This window comes from Peromyscus eremicus, chromosome 4 (assembly GCF_949786415.1).
Source record: "Peromyscus eremicus chromosome 4, PerEre_H2_v1, whole genome shotgun sequence".
Taxonomy (NCBI): Eukaryota; Metazoa; Chordata; class Mammalia; order Rodentia; family Cricetidae; genus Peromyscus; species Peromyscus eremicus.
Genome location: NC_081419.1, coordinates 1,366,750 through 1,387,425, shown reverse-complemented (window position 1 = coordinate 1,387,425; position 20,676 = coordinate 1,366,750). Strand labels below are relative to the sequence as shown.

General features: G+C 52.1%; 2 protein-coding genes across 7 annotated transcripts in view; one reads left to right on the top strand and one right to left on the bottom strand.

Annotated features, from left to right (window-relative positions):
• Positions 1-12,954, top strand: part of Brd3 (bromodomain containing 3) — a 54,106-nt gene extending 41,152 nt beyond the window's left edge. For 5 of the 6 annotated variants that reach the window (XM_059259878.1, XM_059259873.1, XM_059259876.1 and 2 more), the window contains exons 6-13: positions 1,069-1,440; positions 3,987-4,115; positions 6,447-6,638; positions 7,481-7,531; positions 7,882-8,123; positions 10,638-10,930; positions 11,885-12,010; positions 12,749-12,954. In XM_059259878.1, coding sequence (XP_059115861.1) covers positions 1,069-1,440; positions 3,987-4,115; positions 6,447-6,638; positions 7,481-7,531; positions 7,882-8,123; positions 10,638-10,930; positions 11,885-12,010; positions 12,749-12,864 — 1,521 coding nt within the window. In that variant the 3' untranslated portion in view covers positions 12,865-12,954. The remainder of the gene's footprint in view (positions 1-1,068; positions 1,441-3,986; positions 4,116-6,446; positions 6,639-7,480; positions 7,532-7,881; positions 8,124-10,637; positions 10,931-11,884; positions 12,011-12,748) is intronic. The other variant, XM_059259877.1, reaches the window with a different exon arrangement.
• Positions 12,955-17,431: 4,477 nt separating this feature from the next.
• Brd3os (BRD3 opposite strand) lies at positions 17,432-19,621 on the bottom strand. The gene has a single exon (XM_059259001.1). It carries the CDS (start codon positions 18,338-18,340, stop codon positions 18,086-18,088), a length of 255 nt encoding a protein of 84 aa, XP_059114984.1. The 5' UTR covers positions 18,341-19,621; the 3' UTR covers positions 17,432-18,085.
• Positions 19,622-20,676: the final 1,055 nt, after the last annotated feature.

Genomic DNA, 20,676 nt, shown 5'->3' with positions numbered 1-20,676 from the left:
TGCCTGCACTTCCCGGTGGTGCCTGGCCAGGCTGTTTGCCACAGCGAGTCTGCCCTCCCACCCCAGGTCCTCTGCAGCTCGTGCTTGGTGCTTGCCATCCTGTAGGTGCCCATCAATGTTTTTGGATGGCCAGCTTGTGCCCCTGTCAGCCTGAGGGTGGCAGCTTGGCTGGGAAAGTAACCAGGGGGCTGTCAGTGGCAGGCTCTGTTGCCATCACCTGGCCTGTGAGTTTGTGGCTCCTGTTGGCTTCTCTGCCCACCTAAGCAAGCTAAGAGAAATCCACTGAGCAGGTCTCAATATATACCAAACCCTGGTTCCGTCTCAGTTGGTGATACCTATTGGTTGGGCTCTTCAGGCTCTGGCAGAGACCCCCTTTCCCCCTCAGGTCCCTTGGCAAAGGCTATATGCGTGCAGCTGGCTCCAGGTGCACCCAGGGGAGGCTGTGGCACCTCCTGGGCCTCGCAGCCCTCTGTACTGCCTGCGCCTTCCAGATAGAGTCCTGGTCTGTCCGTGCCTGCAGCCCTTGGAGTCTCTTGGCCTCTAACTGCTGTGGCTGCTTCTTGTCTCCTGGTCAGGCTGCCCCCACCCATCCAGCCTGGAATGCTCCTCCTGCCTCCCTTCCTTCTGCTCGATTTGTGTCTGTCCTTGAAGCACCTGCTCAGGGCCTGGGCTGGACTTTCCTCTTGGTCTTTAAAGCAGGGAGTCCCTGTCTCTGGCACCAGTCTGTGGTGCTTGTTAGATGTTGGTGAATTCCCTGCAGCACCTCATGCTGCTCAGGTCAGTGGCACGCTCACCCACCTGGATAGCTGAATCCTCAGGGCTGAGGGAGAGAGTCCCAGCCTCACCATGGCCAGCTGTGTGACCTTGGACTGTGGGCCTGGCCCCTCTGAGCCTCGGTGTCTTCTGTACTGTGGGGACAGCTGAGGAGGAAATGAGACAGACCCTGCATGTGGTCGCTAGCTTGGCGCCTGGCAGGCAGTCTGCCACTCCAGAGGTGTGGCAGCTGTGAGACACATCTCCCTGTCCGCTTCCTTGTTTCTGGAGTTCACCGTAACTTTGTTGTCACAGAAAAAGGGCGTGAAGCGGAAAGCGGACACAACCACACCTACAACGTCTGCCATCACTGCCAGCCGGAGCGAGTCTCCCCCGCCACTTTCAGAGCCCAAGCAGGCCAAGGTGGTGGCTCGACGGGAGAGCGGGGGCCGACCCATCAAACCTCCCAAGAAGGACCTGGAAGATGGTGAGGTCCCACAGCATGCGGGTAAAAAGGGGAAGCTGTCCGAGCATCTGCGGCACTGTGACAGCATCCTCCGGGAGATGCTGTCCAAGAAGCATGCTGCCTATGCTTGGCCCTTCTACAAGCCAGTGGACGCTGAGGCACTGGAGCTGCATGACTACCACGACATCATCAAGCACCCTATGGACCTCAGCACAGTCAAAGTAAGTGGGGTGGTGTGGAGGGCAGGGTGGTGCCCAGAGCCAGAGCCAGTAGACTCTCTCTGGCCCTGGTGATGCTGCCTGGCTGAGCCCACTCTGACCTCCTCCAGATCCTGTTCTGTTGATGTCCCTTGCTCCTTGAGAGCTGGGCTGCCCACACCCTGGCCTGGTCAGGGAAGAAGGCCTGTTGGTCTGAATCTGCCCCTCCATTGTCATTTATTCTGGTGAAACATAGATCAGTGGTTCAATTCTTCCTTCTGTCCCCCAGTTCTGTATCACCAGGTAAGGGGGCTCTTAATGGTGTCTGCTTCTGAGGCTGATGCAGAGGCAGGTAGATCTCTGTGAGTGTGAAACCAGCCTGCTGTACGTAGCACGTTCCAAGATATCTAGGGCTACACAGAGAGGCCCTGTCTCAAAACCCCTGATGTGTAGGCGCCTCACAGCAGAGGTGGGAGTCTGGTGGCCAGCAGGGGTGGACCTTGCTTTAGCCCTTGGCTACCTTTGAGCCCTGCCCCCACCCAGACAGACGGAAGTATAGAGAGATGGGCAAAGAACTGAGGCCACAAGCTCAGCTGTGCCATCCCCATGCCAGGCTTTCCCAGAGACATTGCCTCATTCTGGTTTTTGCTGGAGTCCAGCCAGATCAGGGCCTGGCAGGTGTGAAAGTGGACTTGAGCTTTTGCAGGGGAAGGAGCCTGGGAGGTGATGACAGACCCAGAGCTGGGCTTGCTTCTTCTGTCCTTCCTAGAGGAATTCTCTGTGGTAGTTCCCAGGACTCCCCTTGCCAGATAGTGGGATCGTGGGGTGTTTCATCCAGGCATCCTTGCAGGGGCAATCATGTCAACTGTTGGACCTCATTATACCTGAGGTAGACTCTCCAATAGAAGTTATATCAGGGTCAGGCAGGCCTGGCCACCTGAAACACTGTATGATCAGTGCTCATTTGAGTAAGAATGAAGTAAGCAGCTGGCCTGTCCGGCAGGGCTGGGGTGAGGAAGCAGGCTCTGGGAACCATGTAGCCCCAAAGCTGCTGGAAGCCTTGTTTTATCCTGCCTGGCCACTACTGTGCCGTTGTGTGGAGTTCTGGAACTTTGCTGGGGGTTCCACTGTTTCGGACGCATTGCAACAGGATAATTCTGTTTGGTTGGGCTCTCATTTGCCTTTGGGTCCAAGATGAGGCAGCTTTGGGAGTTCAGTTTACTGAGAAGTCACCGTGTGCTTTGCTGAGGCTTATAGAGAGGCTAGGTGCTTACCCATGTGACTCTCTCCTGCCTGAGCCTGACTGTTACACCCCGTGAAAAGACTTTAGCAGGGGTATAAGGCAGCCTCGATTTCTAAAGACAGTGCAGTAAAGGGAGAAAGAAATACCTTAATATGTTGTGGATTTCTTTTTTGTTTGTCTGGATTTATTTTGTGTGTATGAGTGTTTTGCCTGCATGTGTGTATGTGCACCGTGCATGTATGGTGCCCACAGAGGTTAGAAGGTGTTGAGTCCCCTTGAACTGGAGTTAATGGATGGCAGTAAGCTACCATGTGGGTGATGGGAACTGAACTCAGCTTCTTTGCAAAAGTAACAAGTGCCCTTAACCGCTGAACCATCTCTTCAGCATCCACTATGTTACAGAATTTAATAATAAAGCTTAAGGGGGAAATTGTACTGACATGTCTCATACCAGCTCCAGGAGGCTTTTCTCCAAGCAGCCATCTGCTGAGAACATGGTTGTCTTCAGGCACAAGGGCCAAGCCTGTTATTGAGATCCCTCCAATGTGTGGGAACCCATGTCCAGTCAGAGGTTGGGGTGGGTGCTTAGCCCCTAGGTCACTGACTGCTGGTCTCCACACAAAACAGGAGCCACACACCCTCATCTACAGCTTAAAGTATGCCAACCCACTCCCCACCAATCTGCCCCGCCCAGCTTTGTGTGCCTGTGTGACCCCACCCAACCTGCCTTTGCTGGGACTCCTTGGACTAGACGTCAGTGGAGTCTGAGGGGCTTCGCTACGGGGTGACCAGGTCCCTGTGACTGGTCAGCATCAGCTCCACAGGCCCCTGCTGCCCTTCACCCCTGCACAAACTCAGAGCTGCCTCTGGGCCCAAGACATAAGGCATCTCTTAAGAGGCAAGTTGGTAACAGCTCCTGGATTCCTCACAAGAAAAGCAAAGTCTCCTTCAGTAAACTGAGTGGGCTTCCCAAGATTGGCGGAATCTTTACCTGAAATTCCATGAAAGTCCCCAGTGCCAGACCCTTCTGTGATATCTGCCATGTGGAACTAAAAACTAGATGAGGATGGGGTTGACTGTGGGGTTGGCTTGGCTCCCAGTGTGTCTTCCATCCAGTGGCTCTGTCCTTGGAGCCCTGGTGCTTCATGTTGAACCATCACTTCCCCCTTCCCCCATGGCTCCCTCCTCTGAGTACTCTAACCCAAGCTGATTGCCAGATGTCCTGACCGGCAATTGCCTTGGTTGCCGGAGGAAGTTCTGAGGGTCCGAGTCTATCTCCTACATGGTCTGGCTAGTGCCATCTGCTCACACTTGTTGCTTGTTACAGAGGAAAATGGACAGCCGCGAGTACCCAGATGCACAGGGCTTTGCTGCTGATATCCGGTTAATGTTCTCGAATTGTTATAAGTACAACCCTCCAGACCACGAAGTGGTGGCCATGGCCAGAAAGCTCCAGGTAACCCAGGGCTGGGTGTAAGTGTGATTTAACAGCTGAGTTATGCTGTGGGTGTTGAAGCTCTTAGACATAGTCTGGGTAAAGTGGGTAATGCAGGTGTCTCAGAAGCATCTGCATCAGGCAGGCCTCTGAGGAGCCTTAATTCCACAGCCTGTTTCGCCTGTGTGGCAGTTAGATCCTGCTGGGCTTAGAGCAGATTCCAGGATACATGGTGAAGAGGCTAGCCTGATTTTGGAAGTTTCAGGCTGAGATGGGAAGGTGGAAAGTAGGCAGTGGCCCCTGTGGCTGCAGGAGCCCATGCCTAGCTGCCCTGCAGGGTATCACCACAGGTGAGCCTGTCCATCTGGGGCTGGTGTACCCTAGTGGGGCTGGCAGGTGTCCATTCTGCTGAGGTGTTAGAGCAGGACTGGGTGGGCTTACAGTGAATGACAGTGACTGTGTGTTAGAGAAAAACCACAGACTGTCTTAAGGGGAGACCAGAGTGTTCTGGCATAGCTTTTGGTGTAAGCGTGAGCAATCCACGTGGTTTCACCCAGCATGTGTAAACACGCTTTTATATACATACGGTGTACTGCCAAGGACCATAGAACAGCACCTGAACATTGTGATTTTTGATTTGGGGGTTTTTTGTTTTGTTTTGGTTTGATTGTTGGTTGTTTTTTTGTTTTTTTTTGTTTTTGTTTTTTGTTTTTTGTTTTTTGTTTGTTTTTGCTGTTTTTAACTGAGTCTAAGGGGCTGGAGAGATGGCTTAAGCCGTTAAGAGCACTTATTACTCTTGCATAGGACCTGAGTTTGATTCCAAGCACCTGCATAGTGGCTCACAACCATCTATAACTCCAGTTCCAGGGGATCCAACGCTCTCTTCTGGCCTGTGTGAGCACTGCATGCATGTGGTTCATATACATACGTGCAGGCAAAATACACATAAAATAAAAACTTTAAAAAAAAATCTTTAAAACAGAGTCTGGTTCTGTAGCTTAGGTTGGCCTTGAATTTATGGCGATCCTCCTGCTTCAGTCTCCTGAGTTCTGGTATTACAGGTGTACCACAACACCTGGCTTTAGGACCCAGAATGTTCTAAGAGAATTTCTTAGTTCCTTGCTCAGACATGTCCTGAGGTCTCTAACAGCCATCTTTAGTTATGAGGATTGGTAGGCAAAGACTTTTTTCCCACTTGTGTGTCCTCTTAATGTTTCTCACTTTCCTTTGAAAATGGCCCCCTGTGAGGGAAAGTGGACCTCTGTGAGGCATGAGGTCTTTCCAGTGCTGGCTATACCCTGCTCCTTCTGGCCAGGCACTGCTGGGGAACAGGGCACAGTAGTTGTGGAGGTCCCTTACGTGCACAGGCAGCCTTAGGGCCTGTCTACTGCTGAGACCTTGCTTGCTGTACTTGGACTCCAAAGGCTTCGTCATACAATGTCGAAGGGCACTGTGCTACTACTAAAAGGCAAGCTGCCCTGTCGAAGGTGATTGTTCGCCACCCAGCCCCAGAGGCTGGAGGAGCTTTGTTATCAGTGCTGTTCAGTAGTCACCACTGTTCACTGTATGAACTGGGCACTGGGGCTAGAGCTCAGCACCATAATGGCGTGCCAGCAGTAGCCTCCCAGACCGCTGACTTCTTAGTTGGGGGATCTAAGGGTTGGAGGAGTCTGAGAGCACACTCAAAGTAGGCACTTTCAGAAGCTGGGCTCCAGCATGGTAGGTGTGCACGTGCGTGCATCGCATACTTGTCTGGGTGGACCTAGTATATGAGGCAGGCAGAGGGAATGCCGCCACCGCCGCCTTATTTCCACATGGCCCCCTCCTCCCTGTCTGCCCCAGGATAGAGTGTCCAGTCCTGCAGGAGCTGTGAGGGGCTTTCTAAGTTGGGCTTTGCCCATTTGGGCACTCACTGGTGTGTGAGATGTGCCACTGCAGTACAACCCCAGGAGGGAGAGAGGTGAGCTAGGAGGCAGCTTCCAGTGGCTAGGGTCCCTGCTGGAGTTGAGGACTGAAGGAAAGGCACTCCTGTTAACAGGGGCATTCCTGAGGAGCCTGGCACCCAGGGCTGCAGGGCTGTCCTTGCCTCCTACACAGACTTGCAGATTTAGCCAGGGGAGCTGCATGCCAGGCCCCAGAAAACCAGGTCTGTGATTGGCTGGCCTCTTTCCCTCATTCTAGGCCTACACTTGGGAATTGCTTGGGGATAGAAGGGGACAAAGGAAGGTGGCAGGCCTGTCCCTTGGTAGAGCCTGAGCTGTGCATGGTGTGGTGCAGCTCAGAGGCATCTTACATGCTGGAGGGGCTGTCTTGTGGGTGTATAGGTGTTCAGCTGTCCCTCTTTTTCCCCAGGATGTGTTTGAGATGAGGTTTGCCAAGATGCCTGATGAGCCCATGGAGGCACCTGCTCTGCCCGCTCCCACAGCCCCTGTAGTGAGCAAAGGTGCCGAGAGCAGTCGGAGTAGCGAGGAAAGCTCCTCAGACTCGGGCAGCTCAGACTCCGAGGAGGAGCGAGCCACTCGGCTGGCAGAGCTGCAGGAGCAGGTGAGGACCGCCAGCTCTGTGCTGCTTCCCACTGGGTACGGACCACCAAGCCTGTCTGCCATCACCTGTCCCTTTCTCCGGCTGCTGCAGTTCTTGTCCCTAGTGCTCTTAGAGGGGCCTCTGGTGGGGTTGCTCACAGCACCTTCCTGGGGCTGAGGAGGCTGGAGCCTGACACCCAAGAGCACACGGGGCCAAAGCACTTGCGTGTCTGAGACATTCTCAGACACCTCGGGGGCAGGGTCCCCCCAAAAGACCTGGAAGTCATACACAGGCGCAGTGATGCCTTTTAAGGAGTGGCTACAGTGGGTGTGCTGCAGGCTCCAAGGAGCCTGGCGCTCAGATCTGTTCCTCCCATGCTTTCTTCTGCCTCAGTCTCCCTGATATGCAGAATGACATGACTTGTTTTGAGGATCAGCCCAAGAATATGAACTATTTTTCCCAGGGGGTGGTAGCCAGCCCCGTGAAGTCAGGATGCAGCCACCAAGGCAAAGTAGTATGCATGAGCAGGTAGCTCCAGGGGGAGGCAGGGCCAGGAGAGGAGAGTATCTTTCACCAGATGGAGCTACATGTCAGATTCTGAGGTGATGAGGACATGGAGCAGGGAATTGGCCATGTGGTGTGGCCTTTGGGACTGATGAGTCCTTCCCAGTGCATGATACCTTCCCCTGTTGGCTGTGTAGCTTTCCCCAAGATCCCCAGGAGCCACACAGGGTACCTGCTTCCATGTACGAGATGGGTCACAGTCCTCCTCCCCGAGACATAAGTGCAGCATTCTGCCTTGCTGGCTGCTGGTGGGCACCAGGAGGATGGGCTGCTGCCATTGTCTCACTTTGATCTCGCAGACTGGCTGCGGAACCTTCCAGGATCAGCTGTTGAATGTCTCCTCTGTGCAGGTGCTCACACTCTAGTCCGGTCATCTGAAAGATAAGCATTAACAATGAAAGCATTAGCTGTTCTCGCCAGTTCCTCCTGTGTCACCTGCCCCAAGCCCAGCCTATGGGCAGCCACCCTGGGAGGTGGGCCCCTGTCCCCCACAGGTCAGGGAACAGGTTCAGAAGGTGAAGTGACTCACCGGCAGGCACTGAGAGAGGGGCAGAGTGGGCTGTGAAGTGCTTCCCTACATCTCTCTGGCTTCCAAAGGCAGAGTGGGGCCCAGATGCCCCTGGCTTTTCCCACATAGCTGAGGCAGCCGCAGGGGTGCAGGCCCACCCAGACTGCTGCTTAACTGTCTGCTCTTTTCCAGCTGAAGGCCGTGCATGAACAGCTGGCTGCCTTGTCTCAGGCCCCAGTAAACAAACCAAAGAAGAAGAAGGAGAAGAAGGAGAAGGAGAAGAAGAAGAAAGACAAGGACAAAGACAAAGAGAAGGAGAAGCACAAGGCCAAGTCTGAGGAGGAGAAGAAGGCCAAGGCCGCCCCACCAGCTAAGCAGGCCCAGCAGAAGAAGGCTCCCACCAAGAAGGCCAATAGCACAACCACAGCCAGCAGGTGGGTGGCCACCTGCCAGGCTCTCGAACCACCTCAGGTCACAAGGACTGCCAGATCTGGGACTTTGCACCTTGGCTACATGGAAACTGGGTTGGGACTTGGGGGCCACTGGGTGCCTCTGGGGCCTGCAGTGGAGGTCATCCTCACCTGTCTGGCTGGCTCTGCTGGGCATTAGAGTGTCTGCCAGAGGAGGCATTCGTTGCTTCTGGTGTTTGGGACCTTTCCTTGATGTGGGCCAAGGGGCTTCACTGTGGAGCCAAGTGCTCTAATTTCTGGTGCACCCGGTAGGAAGGGGGTTGATGGAGGAAAAAGAGCAGGAGAGAGGATTCTCTAGCTAGGCGGAAGCAGCAGCTGCTCTGAGCAGGTGGGCAGTAGACGCTTAGGACAGAGCCTCAGGCAAGGCTAGCAGACATGCTCCTTTGGAGTGGAATTGATACACCTGGAAAGGCTAAGTGTGGACTGCCAAGGTGCCCTGCTCTGGTAAGGCATCCTCAGAGGGAGGGAGCCAGAGACTACTGAAGGTCTGATTCTGGCCATTGTGGAGGACAAGTCCATGGGCAGCAGTCATGGACGTGAGGACACTGCCTTAGAATGATGGTGGCAGCAGAGAAAGAGGCTTTGACAGCTGCTTGTGGCTGAGGTGGGAAGGCTTTAGTGCCTGGATTCAGGAGAAAGGTGTGTGCAGCCCTGAGACCATCAGCCAAGAGATGGTGCAGGCAGTCTCTGTTCCCACCTGCCTTGGGCTCTCTTTTCTTCTCTCTCTCCTGGAAGGGATGCAGAAGTCAGTTTTTCTCATACTATCTTTGCTGGGTTTGGTATCCCTGTTAATTCTGGTCTCTGAAATGGTGGGATATAATATTCCAGAGTAATTAGGAACTTTTTTTTTTTTTTTTTTTCTGAAACAGCGTTTCTCTGTGTAGCCTTGGCTGTCCTGGAACTCACTCTGTAGACTGGGCTGGCCTCGAACTCAGAGATCCTCCTGCCTCTGCCTCCGCCTTCTGAGTGCTGGGATTAAAGGTGTTCACCACCACTGCCTGGCTTCATTTAGAACACTTAAGACTGTTTACTTGCTTACTTTTTTCCCCATTTTCTGGGGGTTGAGTGTGTTGTGGGACTCTTCCACTCTGCATTTTGTGGCCTGGCTTTAATGCGTACATCTGTAGGACTAAAGCATCTTCATGGACAGTTGACATATGGTGTAGACTTTTGTCAATGTATTCAGTCTCTCTTCCAGATAATATTGCTTGACCTGACTTCTTGTTGCTTTTAATCTTTTTTTTTTTTTTTTTTTTTTTTTTTTTTTTTGAGACAGGGGCTGGGCAGTGGTGGCGCACACCTTTAATCCCAGCACTCAGGAGGCAGAGCCAGGTGGATCTCTGTGAGTTCGAGGCCAGCCTGGTCTACAGAGCGAGATCCAGGACAGGAACGAAAGTTACACGGAGAAACCCTGTCTCGAAAAACCAAAAAGAGAGAGAGAGAGAGAGACAGGGTCTCTCTGTGTGTCCCTGTCTGTCCTAGAACTTACTGTGTAAACCAGGCTGGCTGCTAACTTACAAAAATTAAAACTAAATTTTAAATTTAAATTGAGAGCGAGCCAGGTGTGGCGGCTCATGCCTTCAGTTGCAGCACTCCGGAGGCTGGGGCAGTCAGGCCTCTGTCAAGGCCAGTCTGGGCTACACGGCACATCCCAGGACAGCCAAGACAGTTCCACGTAGTCAGAACTTGTCTCGATAAATCATTAGAAAATCACGTGTATTTGTGAGTGTGTGTGTTTGTGTATACACCACAATGTACGTGCGGAGGTCAGAGAAGAGTTTTACAGAGGGCCTTCTCCCATTTCATTATGTGTGTATACTGGGGATCGAACTCGGGTTATCAAGCCTCCATCCACTAGGCCATCCCACCAACCCCTGCAGCCCTCTTTGTAAGAGTGTAATACAGCCATTTTATGGCTTTCCCACCCCTTCAGAGACAGGGTCTCCTCTTGCAGTCTACACTCCCTTTGAATTGACCACCATTCTACCTGTTGAGGTGTGTATGGTGTGTTTTCCCGTCTCCTTCGCTTTAACTGACACTAGAAGGTCTTGTTTCTCATCTGACCATCTTCCTTTTAGCTGGTAGGTCAGCCACGTGCATTTAATGTAATAACTGACACACTTGGATTTCATCTACCATGTTATCCCTCTCTCTGTCCCTGTTTTTTCCTCTTCCGGCCGTATTCTAAATTATCTGAATGTGGAGATCTGTTTTTGACCTGTTGGGTTTGAGAGGTAGTTCCTGACTGGGCGGGCCTTCAGCCAGGTCACCTGTTGTGACCCTGAAGTACGGTCTTGCCTGTCTGTAGCAGGCAGACTAGACATCCATCCTCAGAGAGTTTGCCCAGCTCTTGCTCCTGAAGAACCTTGGGTACACCCCTAGGGAAGAGGGCAGTCTATAGTGGAGAAGGAAGAGGGCTAGGTGGTGGGACAGATAACTGAGACTCAGTGTCACATGGCTCCCTGTCTTCTGCCTCAGACAGCTAAAGAAGGGTGGCAAGCAGGCATCTGCATCCTATGACTCAGAGGAAGAGGAGGAGGGCCTGCCCATGAGCTATGATGAAAAGCGTCAACTCAGCCTGGACATCAACCGGCTGCCTGGCGAGAAGCTAGGCCGTGTGGTGCACATCATCCAGTCCCGGGAGCCCTCGCTCAGGGACTCAAACCCAGATGAGATTGAAATTGACTTTGAGACCCTGAAGCCAACCACACTACGGGAACTGGAGAGATATGTCAAGTCTTGTTTACAGAAAAAGCAGAGGAAACCGTTGTGTAAGTTTTCCGTCAGAGCACGTTGCTCATATTCCCTGAGAGTGGGCCCTGGCTCACAGCTGCCTTGCTGTCTAAGCCCACCTGCTCACCACAGGCCCCAAGGACATCTGCACTCAGCCAGTACAGCCTGCCCCCATGTCCTCTTCCCTGTTCTCTGCTAAGAAAGATGCCTATTGGGCCTCAGCTGGCCTGCAGTGGAAAGGTAGGACCTGGGATTGGCCTAGCTCATTCATTCAGGTCTAGTTAGGGCCCTTCTCACACCCCTTCCTAAGGCTGCATCTGGGGCTTTGGCTACAGGGAAAAGTCTCACTCCCTTGACTGATCAAGTGTCCAGAATCCCCACTGAATGGACTCTGACCCTAGGTAAAGTGCACCCTGAATTTGATGGTTTCACCAAACAGGAACCAGTCACTGCCAGGGTCTGCAGGTGCTAGAGGCTGGGAGGAAGGGAAGTCCCAAGGCAGCCCCTCACTGTCTAGGGTCATGCCAACCTACGTGTGAGAACCTGCTCACGTGTGTTTGGTTCTCATTTACTCCGGAACAGACTGACTTAAGGGTGGTAATGATACAGGAATCTGATGGTGAAGGCTGAACTCTCCCAGACCGTGTCAGTCTCTGTGGCTCAGGCAGGAGAGACTAGCTGTGCTGAGGTAGGACTGAGACAGAGAGTCTGTGCTCTTTCCATGGGAACAGAGGACAAGTCATAGCCCGGGCTCCGGACTCTGGTGAGGTGTAGCAATGAGGGAGGACTCAGGAGATACATCATGATGGTTCCAGGCCTCCATGTTTCCTGCTACACAGGGATCCGATAACAGCTCCGCACCTTGCTGGTCCTGCAGCAGGGCAGGTGGTGCATGCACTAGTGTGTGGGGCTGGGGCTTTTGGCCACCTGGTTGCGTACTGGCTCTGGCACAGCTGTAGGGAGTGTCTCACTGTTCACCTGCCATTCTACAGCAACAAGCGGGAAGAAGCAGGCAGCCAAATCAAAAGAGGAGCTAGCGCAGGAGAAGAAAAAGGAGCTGGAGAAGCGGCTACAGGATGTCAGTGGACAGCTGAACAGCAAGAAGCCCACCAAGAAAGGTAACCGTCCCGGCCTTCTGCTGCCAGAGGACAGCATTCACAAGGGCCAGAAGAGTGTGGTCAACCTCCTAGCATCTCTTAGACTAATCTGCAACTAGGGGTGGGGCATCCTGGGCCCTGGGGCAGTTGCAGAATCATGCGTGCGTGCATGCGTGTGTGCGTGCTAAAGGCCCATGCAGTTGAGTTCTTGGAAAGAGCTCCTCAGGGTTGGCTTCGATGCCGAGGGCCTGGGATCCACCCCTGCTACTTCCTCACCCCTGAGCGTCAATCACCAGCTTGTAGGAAGCAGTGAATTTCTGACTTCCTAATCCAACATGTTAAATTGCTACAGTGGCAAGCTCTGCCTCCAACCCAGGCCTTAGATTTAGGTGAGCAGATATTTTTGTCTCTTCTTCCTCTGGAGCCCGAGACCTTTTTCCTTTGGCTTCAGAGATGCTCTAGGATGTAGGCAGTGGACAGAGTCTGAGACCATTGGTCAGCTGGGATCCCACCTAGGCTTGCATACCAACTGAGTGCTATAGTTTTGTGGTTCCCATCTTCCTGGTGTCAGATAGGGCTGTGAGGGTCTGTGACATGTGTCCTAGTGCGGCCATGTGGCCACTGAATGCTACTTTATGGGCATCCTTCAAATATGTAGTGCACCTCTGGGTCAAGACACAGACAACCTATGGCAGGGTGGTGGCGCAAACACTTTTGATGACACGATGCTCAGCGAGGGCCTCCCTTGTGTCCCTGCAGAGAAATCCAGCTCAGCGCCCTCGGGAGGCCCGTCGAGGCTCAGCAGTAGCAGCTCCTCTGAGTCTGCGAGCAGCAGCTCCAGCGGGTCCAGCTCCGACAGCAGTGACTCAGAGTGATCTCGGACTGAGCAGAGCTGGACAGATGGACGTGGCACACGCCGACTGCAGTGTCCCCTCCTATGGTTAATATACTTTCGTTCCATGGTGTGCAGGTTTTCTTTGACTTCAGTGTTATGATCTCTTCCAGCTGTGCTCCGGTAGGGCGGAGAGCCTCGCACGTGCACCAGACCCCAAGAGAGGGCCGAGCTCGGCGGGACATGCCTTTGCAGCTTGGTTTAGTTGTTTTGGAGACTGCGGCCTGGGATGCTAACCTGATAACCATAGACACAGCGGGAGGCGTGGCTGGACCTGCCCAGTACCTCTCTAGGCCCAGCCTCGCCCTTAGTAACTTGAAGGAAGCTTTCAAGGGTATTGCTCTGGAATGGGTTCTGTGTTTGAAAGCTGTGAGAACACTAACCAGCAGGTTACTTCTCTCTGCAGGGGCTGAGGACAGATGTGTCAGCCCACGGAAACCAGGCTGGGCCCCAGCGGAGGGTCCTCGTAGCTGCAGACCAGAGCCTCCCACCTCTGAGTTGGGCGTGGAGGAAGAGGGGTGTTGAGTTCTCTAGCCCTATGGCTGTGTGTACAGCGTGCAGGTTTCGGGACACCGAAACTTTTACCTCAATTTAAGGGAATAAAAACAAAAAACAAAAAGATTAAAAAAAAACAAAACAAAAAAAAAACAAAAAAACTTTTTTGTAAGTTCATCCATTTTCTACAGAAGTCCAGCCCAGCGTGCCCCACTTTGCTAGCGCTGTCTGGCTGCCGCCGCCTCACACTCTGAACCACCTCCCCAGTTTTATGTATATATAAATACTTTATTTATTAACATCATTGGTCATTTTTAAAAAAAAGAAAAAAAGAAAAGAAAAAACCATAAATAAGTGCATTAGGAGAAGTAGTGGAGATGCAGGCCTCTGGCGACGAGGAGACTGGACCCGCGGTGAGAAGATCGGTCCTGTGGCGGTGCGCCCCTCTGGTGCTCATCACGTCTGGGCTCTCTGGGCTCGTTGGCTTTTTTTTTTTTTTTTTTTTTTTTAATGAAATTTGGGGACTTTACAAGTGTAGACACCCTTCGGCTGCAGCACATCCTCATTTTATGTTGTCTGTTCAGTTCTTTCTTGCTAACATCAACGGAGGGAACCTCGGTTCTTCAACACAAGTTTTGTAAGCTGAGAGAAAAGCGATGTATATCAGGCCAAGGTCTTGACAGTTAATTTTCTATTGTAAAAAGTAATAATATACAGAGTTTAACAGAAACTTCTCATCAGTTTGTTGTTTTTGAGGCTTCCAAATGGTTTTGGAATTCAGGGTCAGCCTGGATTAGCTCTGAGCATTGTAGCCTCAGCCAGGAGCACACGGGCCAATCTCGCCGGCCTGTAAGTACCTGCCTCTCCAGCCTGTGGAGGCTCTCTTCCTGACCTCCCTACTTTGGACGGGGGCAAAGGTGAGCCTGATGACCGCAGGGGTCCCTGTTCAAGAATTTCCAGTTAGCCCAGGAAACTGATTCTTCTGACCCCCCACCTCAGAGCGCCAAGTGCAGAGCCTTGTGTTGGGTGGTTTACTTGTAGTGGGGGTCCCTGCAGTTTCTTCCATTGCTTCTAGGCAGAGCCCAGGACTCATCCTCAATATCCCTACATGGGAGATGTTTAAAATACCTAAAGTCAATTCCACCAGCCCTTGTGGATGTGGACAGGTAGTGGGTGTCAAGCTCGGGAAGTGGCTGGCTGACTGCCATGTCTAGACGCCTGGTGAGTTATCAGCCAGTTTGTTAAACTTGTAAGCCAGTTTTGTTTATAATAAAAATATAAGTGGATTTTAAGGTTCCATTTTTTTAAAGTTACCCTTGTTCTTCAAAGGTATTTTTTAAACAGATCTTTAATAGAATATTTAAGCTGTGACTGTAAGAAATAAACATGAGGAAATTGACAGGCCTTCACATGGGGTCTCTGGTGGCCTACCGTGACAGCCTCACCAGCGTGCCTAGGCAGGGCACAGTGCCTGGGCATACACAGAGTGCCTCTGTGAGCTGTTAGGCAAGCAGAGTCCGGCCCTGGAGTGGCATCCCAGCAGCGGGGCCGTGGTGTAGAGCTGGTTGCAGGGGATGGAGGGTCTGGCACTTCCACAACTGGTCCCTACTGAGCAGCTTCTGTAATTGGTGCTTTTAACTTTTTTTAAAAAAAGCTTTCTGTCCAGACATAAACTGTTTTGTCTCCAGAGTTTTGGAGGGCATTGGTTCTCACAATGCCAGGCTGCAGGGTAACTGCCATTCCCTTCTTCTGAGTTACAAAGGCTGCAGAGACTTAGCTTGCCCTGTACAGAGGTGGAGGGCAGCTGTCCATAGCTTCCTTGAGGGTCACATACAGGGGTGGGGTGGGCACTTGGCAGAGTCTTGGAGGCCGAGGAGTGGGCTTTGGGGTGCAGGCCTCCTCGGGCTGTGTAACTTCGCTTGCTTACAGACTGGAGACATTTCTTGTGTGGTTTTCTTGGTTTGTCCTTTTGCAGCTGTCACACTGTTAAAGCCTTGTCACCCTGTTTATCACTGTCTCGGCTACTGGTGTAACACTTCCAGAAGCTTTTCTTTTTTATATATATATTTAAAATGTTTCTTTTCTGTATGATGTGCATGCAAGTTTACCGTAACTTTTCTTAAAACTTTTTAGTGCCGTTTCTAGTATATTCCTGTAAATGTCAGTTACTGAAAATGAGTCCATTGTAAGTAGTTTTAGCTTGTTTTTTGCAATGCCGGCCTCAACACCACAGAGTTAAAAACGGTAGGAAGTACTCTGGTGTCTCTGGTAATCATGAACCTTTCTCCTGGGGTGTTTGTTTTGTTTTCATAATAAAAAGAAGGGGAAAAAGGCTATGTCTGCGTAGTGCTCTTTGCTGAGGTGCCTCTTCCTGAGAGCACGGGATAAGCTCCTCATACTTTACCTCTTACAGCTCTTGGTAGAACTACATAGAACATCCAAAAAGGGCTTTGAGAAACACTCGGAGCTAAGTGTGGTGACACATACCTGTAATGTGTTGGGAGGTTGAGGCAGTAGAACTGCTGTGAGTTACTGTTACTATTATCATTATTATTAGTTTTTGTTTTTTCGAAACAAGTTTCTTTGTGTAACAGCTCTGGCTGTCCTGGAACTCATTCTGTAGACCAGGCTGGCCTCGATCTCACAGAGACGCACCTGCCTCTGCCTCCCAAGTACTGGGATTAAAGGTGTGTGCCACCACTGCCTGGCTGCTGTGAATTGTTTAAGGCCAGTCCACAACACAGTAAGAGTGGGAGCCCTTTCACAGAACAACAGCAAAGGACTTGGAGTAGCTGCCATCTTCTGTCATGGTGCTGGGGGACAGGGAGTCCTTTGCAGTCCTCATTTGGACTGACCGTCTTCCAAGGATCAAGGCTTTCCTCAGATGGTCTCACCTAATGTCTGTTCCATCCCATCTTGCTGCAGTCTACTGCCAGGTTATTTGTGGCATAGGCCTCCACATGTAGTGAGCCCAGCGGAAATGTAGGTGAGAATGTATACAGAACCGTATAGCACTCCCTGAGAACAGGCTGTGTAGTGGCTTAGACATAGTGAAGAAGGAATGAGGACCCTAAAGTTGTTTTCCAAATGGCCAAACCATTGGCATCCAGCCTGGGCAGGAGGTTCATGTTGGGTCCTATGGCATGTCCACCTCATCGAGAATGGGTCGTTCTTGCTGACACTAACCCTTCTCATCAGACTAGTCTCTTCCAGCACTGGCCTGGCCTGCTAAACACAGATGGCATCTTCCTGTAGTCTAAGCAGCTTAGTGACTCCCCAGTGTCCCACATGGGGCCTGATGCTTGTGCACCACCCGCTCCTGATGAAGCTGCCCCACAAGTGCTTACCCTTCCAACAGTCTGTGACCTCAAATCCTGTCTCCAAGTCAGTGCTGTGTCTGATGTGGTCTTGGGTTAGGGTGAGGTGTGAGCAGGTGGCAGAAATTGCCGATAAGTCTGAAGCTTGCTTGCAGGACTTCAATGGAACTGAAAGGCTTGACAAACTAATGAACTTGGAACAGTTTCCAAGTGCTAGGCCTCCCAGTCAGACCAACCAGCCCGTACTGTACGAGCTTCCCCTCTAAATGTACAAGAATGCACTGCAGAAGTCCACTGAGCCAAGTGACCTGGGTTCCTCAGGAGGCTCCAGCTAGCCAGGTCTGTGGCTGGGTGAAGTGTTTGAGGAGTGCACTGTGTCCTGGTGGTCGTAGTACAAACGTGCACATCTGCAGAGGTACACTACAGTGAACATGGCCATGCGTGAGACGTGCTCTTAGCATAGATTATAAGCCAGGTGCCATCTCTGTGCCAGTGAAGTGCCTGGTGAGGAGTGGGCAGAGCAGGGTGCAAGTGGGGGTAATGCCACTGGGGCAGTTTGTGACTGAGCACACAGTGCAGAGTGAGAGGGCATGCATGCCTTCTGACAGTGGCTGTCCTGAGGGAGGGACCGTGCTTGCTTTATGTATCCCTGTATTGGGGCTCTTATCAATCATTAGCCATTACTGTTATTTCAGAAAGCCAAATAAGGTTTTACACACCAAGATAAATGAGAAAGGGTAGAGTCTTAAGACATTTATTTAGAAGGCTCAACTTTGACAAAACACATCCCCAAATTTGCATAGCCACAGAGACTTGAACTGCTACATAGGCAAGTATGTTCCAGCTGTCCACACCATGTGTACTGAGGTGGAACACATGATAGACCACTGCAACCTGATAGAAAGGAGGTCCCAATGCTCCACCATTGGGCAAATGCTCTTTCCCACACGATTAAGTTTGGAATCAACCCAGGCAACTTAGATGGAGCTTTAAATTGGAGGGTTTTACTTAAGGTGTTTAGGACACAACACACCTATATACAAGACCAGTGTGGGTGCTACCACAATGCAGTAATGTATAGCAATTGGTCACTAAAACTCTTGGTTTTGGAATGCCACCCCGGCTCTGGCCCCTTTTCACATGTCACTGCAGTGAACTGACAGATCTGAGACCCTCTGGGAAGAGAGTCCCCTCTTTACCCTGGACCTGACCCATTCTGTATCAGGTAAGCAGCTCATAGGAGCTGGGGACATCTCACTGGCTTCTCTTTTGTTTGGAAGCATTGCCAGGGCCTCGGCAGTGTGCCATTGATAAAGAGCTGGGTGATATTCTTGGGTGTTGAGTTTTTATACCATGGCTTGATCTTCACAGCCATCAAGGATCTCCCTGGAATTACATGATTGAGCAAAACTTAGACTGGCCAGTGTCCTTAGAGACCCCAAGCTGGTTTTTGTCTCGGACTAAGATGGCCTCATTTCCATACTGGGAGTACCACATGCTGCGGCTCCTGCTCAGGTATGTACTAGGTGGTACAGACTCCAACTTCTGCTGCTGCTGTTGCCAAATCAGCAAGGAAGTGTCCCTGTACCGGAGGCGGGCATAGCGTTCTGACAGGGCCTTCTCTGCCAGCGAGACCCGACCGCTCATCCCCCAGCCCCAAGCTCCTGCACACCTGGCTCTCCTAGGTCAGAAGCAGCTGGCTGCTTTGCTCTGTTAACTAGTTGGCAGCAGCCTTGATGGCTGTTGGGTTAAGGAGTCCTTGTTCAACTTAATAGTGGAAGTAGGCAACTCAGACAAGATCTCAGGAAGGCAGGGGAAGCCAAGACACCTCTGACCCTGTTCAGAAGCCATGTGAGAGCCATTCCAGACAGAAAATGGTTCAGATTGGCGCTGTGGTCCAAGCTCTGTACAGTAGAGTTGTATAACGTTGACGGAGACTCCACACCACTCTTGGGGGCCTGTTAGGTGTCCACTGCCTCTGCGACGCTTCTGAGCTCAAGGAGATGTATCCACGGTCCCGAGAGAACGAGCATTGTAAAGTCTGAAGCAGGGGCTGACTTGTCCACACCACTCGAAACGCAGTTGGAATCTGTACTTAGTGCTGGTTCAGGTCCTTTTCTAGCCAGTCTTCCTCTCTTAGCAAGGGTGACACTGCAAAGGAAAGAAACTGTCTGGCATCGGGAGCAGGCCCATCACGGTACTCGCCATCAAGAGCAGCATCGATGGGCCAGCGTTCAGTGAAGCTACTCACAGATGTGGCCAGCTGAGCTGGGTAGAAAGGTGAGGCGTGTGGGCCAATCGCAGGTCCCTTAATAACTCACGGATGGTTACTGGTACCAGGGTTTCCGCTGGTGTGAGAAGCGTCCCTCAACTATGGAGCAGAGTTCCTGGGAGGAGGGAGGATGCAAGGCCCACGTCCCGCACCCCTGCTTCTGGCAAAAGTATCGCTTGCCCCGCCCTGTCCAGACGCTCCAGCGGAGCAGCCTTCTTGACCGGCGCTCGCGGACACGCGTGGCCCAGGTGACGCAGATGCTCCAGGTCCGGGGCAGGGCCAGGAGGCTGCGGCTACGTCTCCATGGCAGCGTCGCAGGCGTGGCGAGCCGAGCGCCGAGGACTGGCTGCGTACGGACCCATCGATCACTCCGCGGGGCGGGGCAGACAACAGAGGGCAGAGAGAGAGAGGCGGAGCAGTCGGAGAGGGATGGTGAAGGGAAGGGAAAAGGTTGGAGGGGGAGGAGGAGCTGGGGACAAGGAGGAACGGAAGAGGTGTTGGGAGGAGGGTGGTAGTAAGGAGAGAAGAGGATGAGGAGGAGATCTGGAGGGAGGGGAGAGAGGAGGAGCCGGAGAAAACGGCAGGAGATGTCAAGAAGAGCAAAATCCAGAATAAGAGGCGTGGAGAGAGAAGAGGATCTTGAGAAAGTGTGTGTGTGTGGGGGGGGGGAGGGTGACTAGGAGATGGGGAGGATCTTCAGGGGGCAGGATGAGAGGAAAGGAGGAGCAGGGAAGGAGCCGGAGGAAGAAGAGCTGGGGAGAAGAGGACGAGGATTTAGACCAGAAGCCTGAAGAAGCGGAGGAGGAAGAGGCGTTTGGGGGGAGGAAAGGGGTATTGCGGGAGTCGGCGGAGGAATGGTAAAGACAAAGGTAGAAGCCAGGAGAGAAAAGGAGCTTGGGAAGACACACAGAGGAGTCAGGATGCGGGGGTGGGTGGGCAGGTTCGGGAGCCTAGGATCCGGGGAGAAGAACTTGGGGGCGGGGTTTGAGGCGGAGCCTGGAGGGGGAGGAGCTGCTGGGGAACAGGGAGGAAGCCTGGAGGAGATGCTGAGGGACGAGGAGTTAGCATTAAGGCACCTTCCCAGTCTTTGATCCTGTCATGGTTCCTGCGGCTTTTCTTTATGTTTGGGTTGGGGTGTTTGTGGTCTGGAAGTAGAACCTTGGGCATGCTAGGCAAGTGCACCAAGTGAAGCTTTGTCCTCAGCCGGTTTTATTTCCTTTCATGCAGTTACTTTGTCAGACCTATTGCTATTACTATCGACATCCCACTCAAATGATGGGCGCATTTGTTTTCAATTTATTCATTGTTGTGTGGGATGTATCATTTCAAAAGCAGCTATGAAACTCCATCCCTTCCCGTACTGCTCATTTGAATTGTCCTAACTGCCCCAGGAAAATTCAGCATGCACTATGCACTCTTCCAATTAGACTCCAGCAATATACGTTGACCCCGTGACCGTCATTTTCCATCATAAAGTTATTTTTACAGTTTACCCCAATGCCAGTGAAGAATATTGACATCAGCGAGTGTTGGGGAGCGTGTAGGGTGGGATGGTGGTGGCCAGTACATGGGAGGCAGAGACAGGCAGATCTCTGAGTGTGAGGCCAGCTTAGTCTGGGTGGTATTTCAGGCCAACCAAGGCTACATAGCAAGACCTTGGAGAGAGAGAGAGAGAGAGAGAGACAAAGACAGAGACAGAGACAGAGACAGA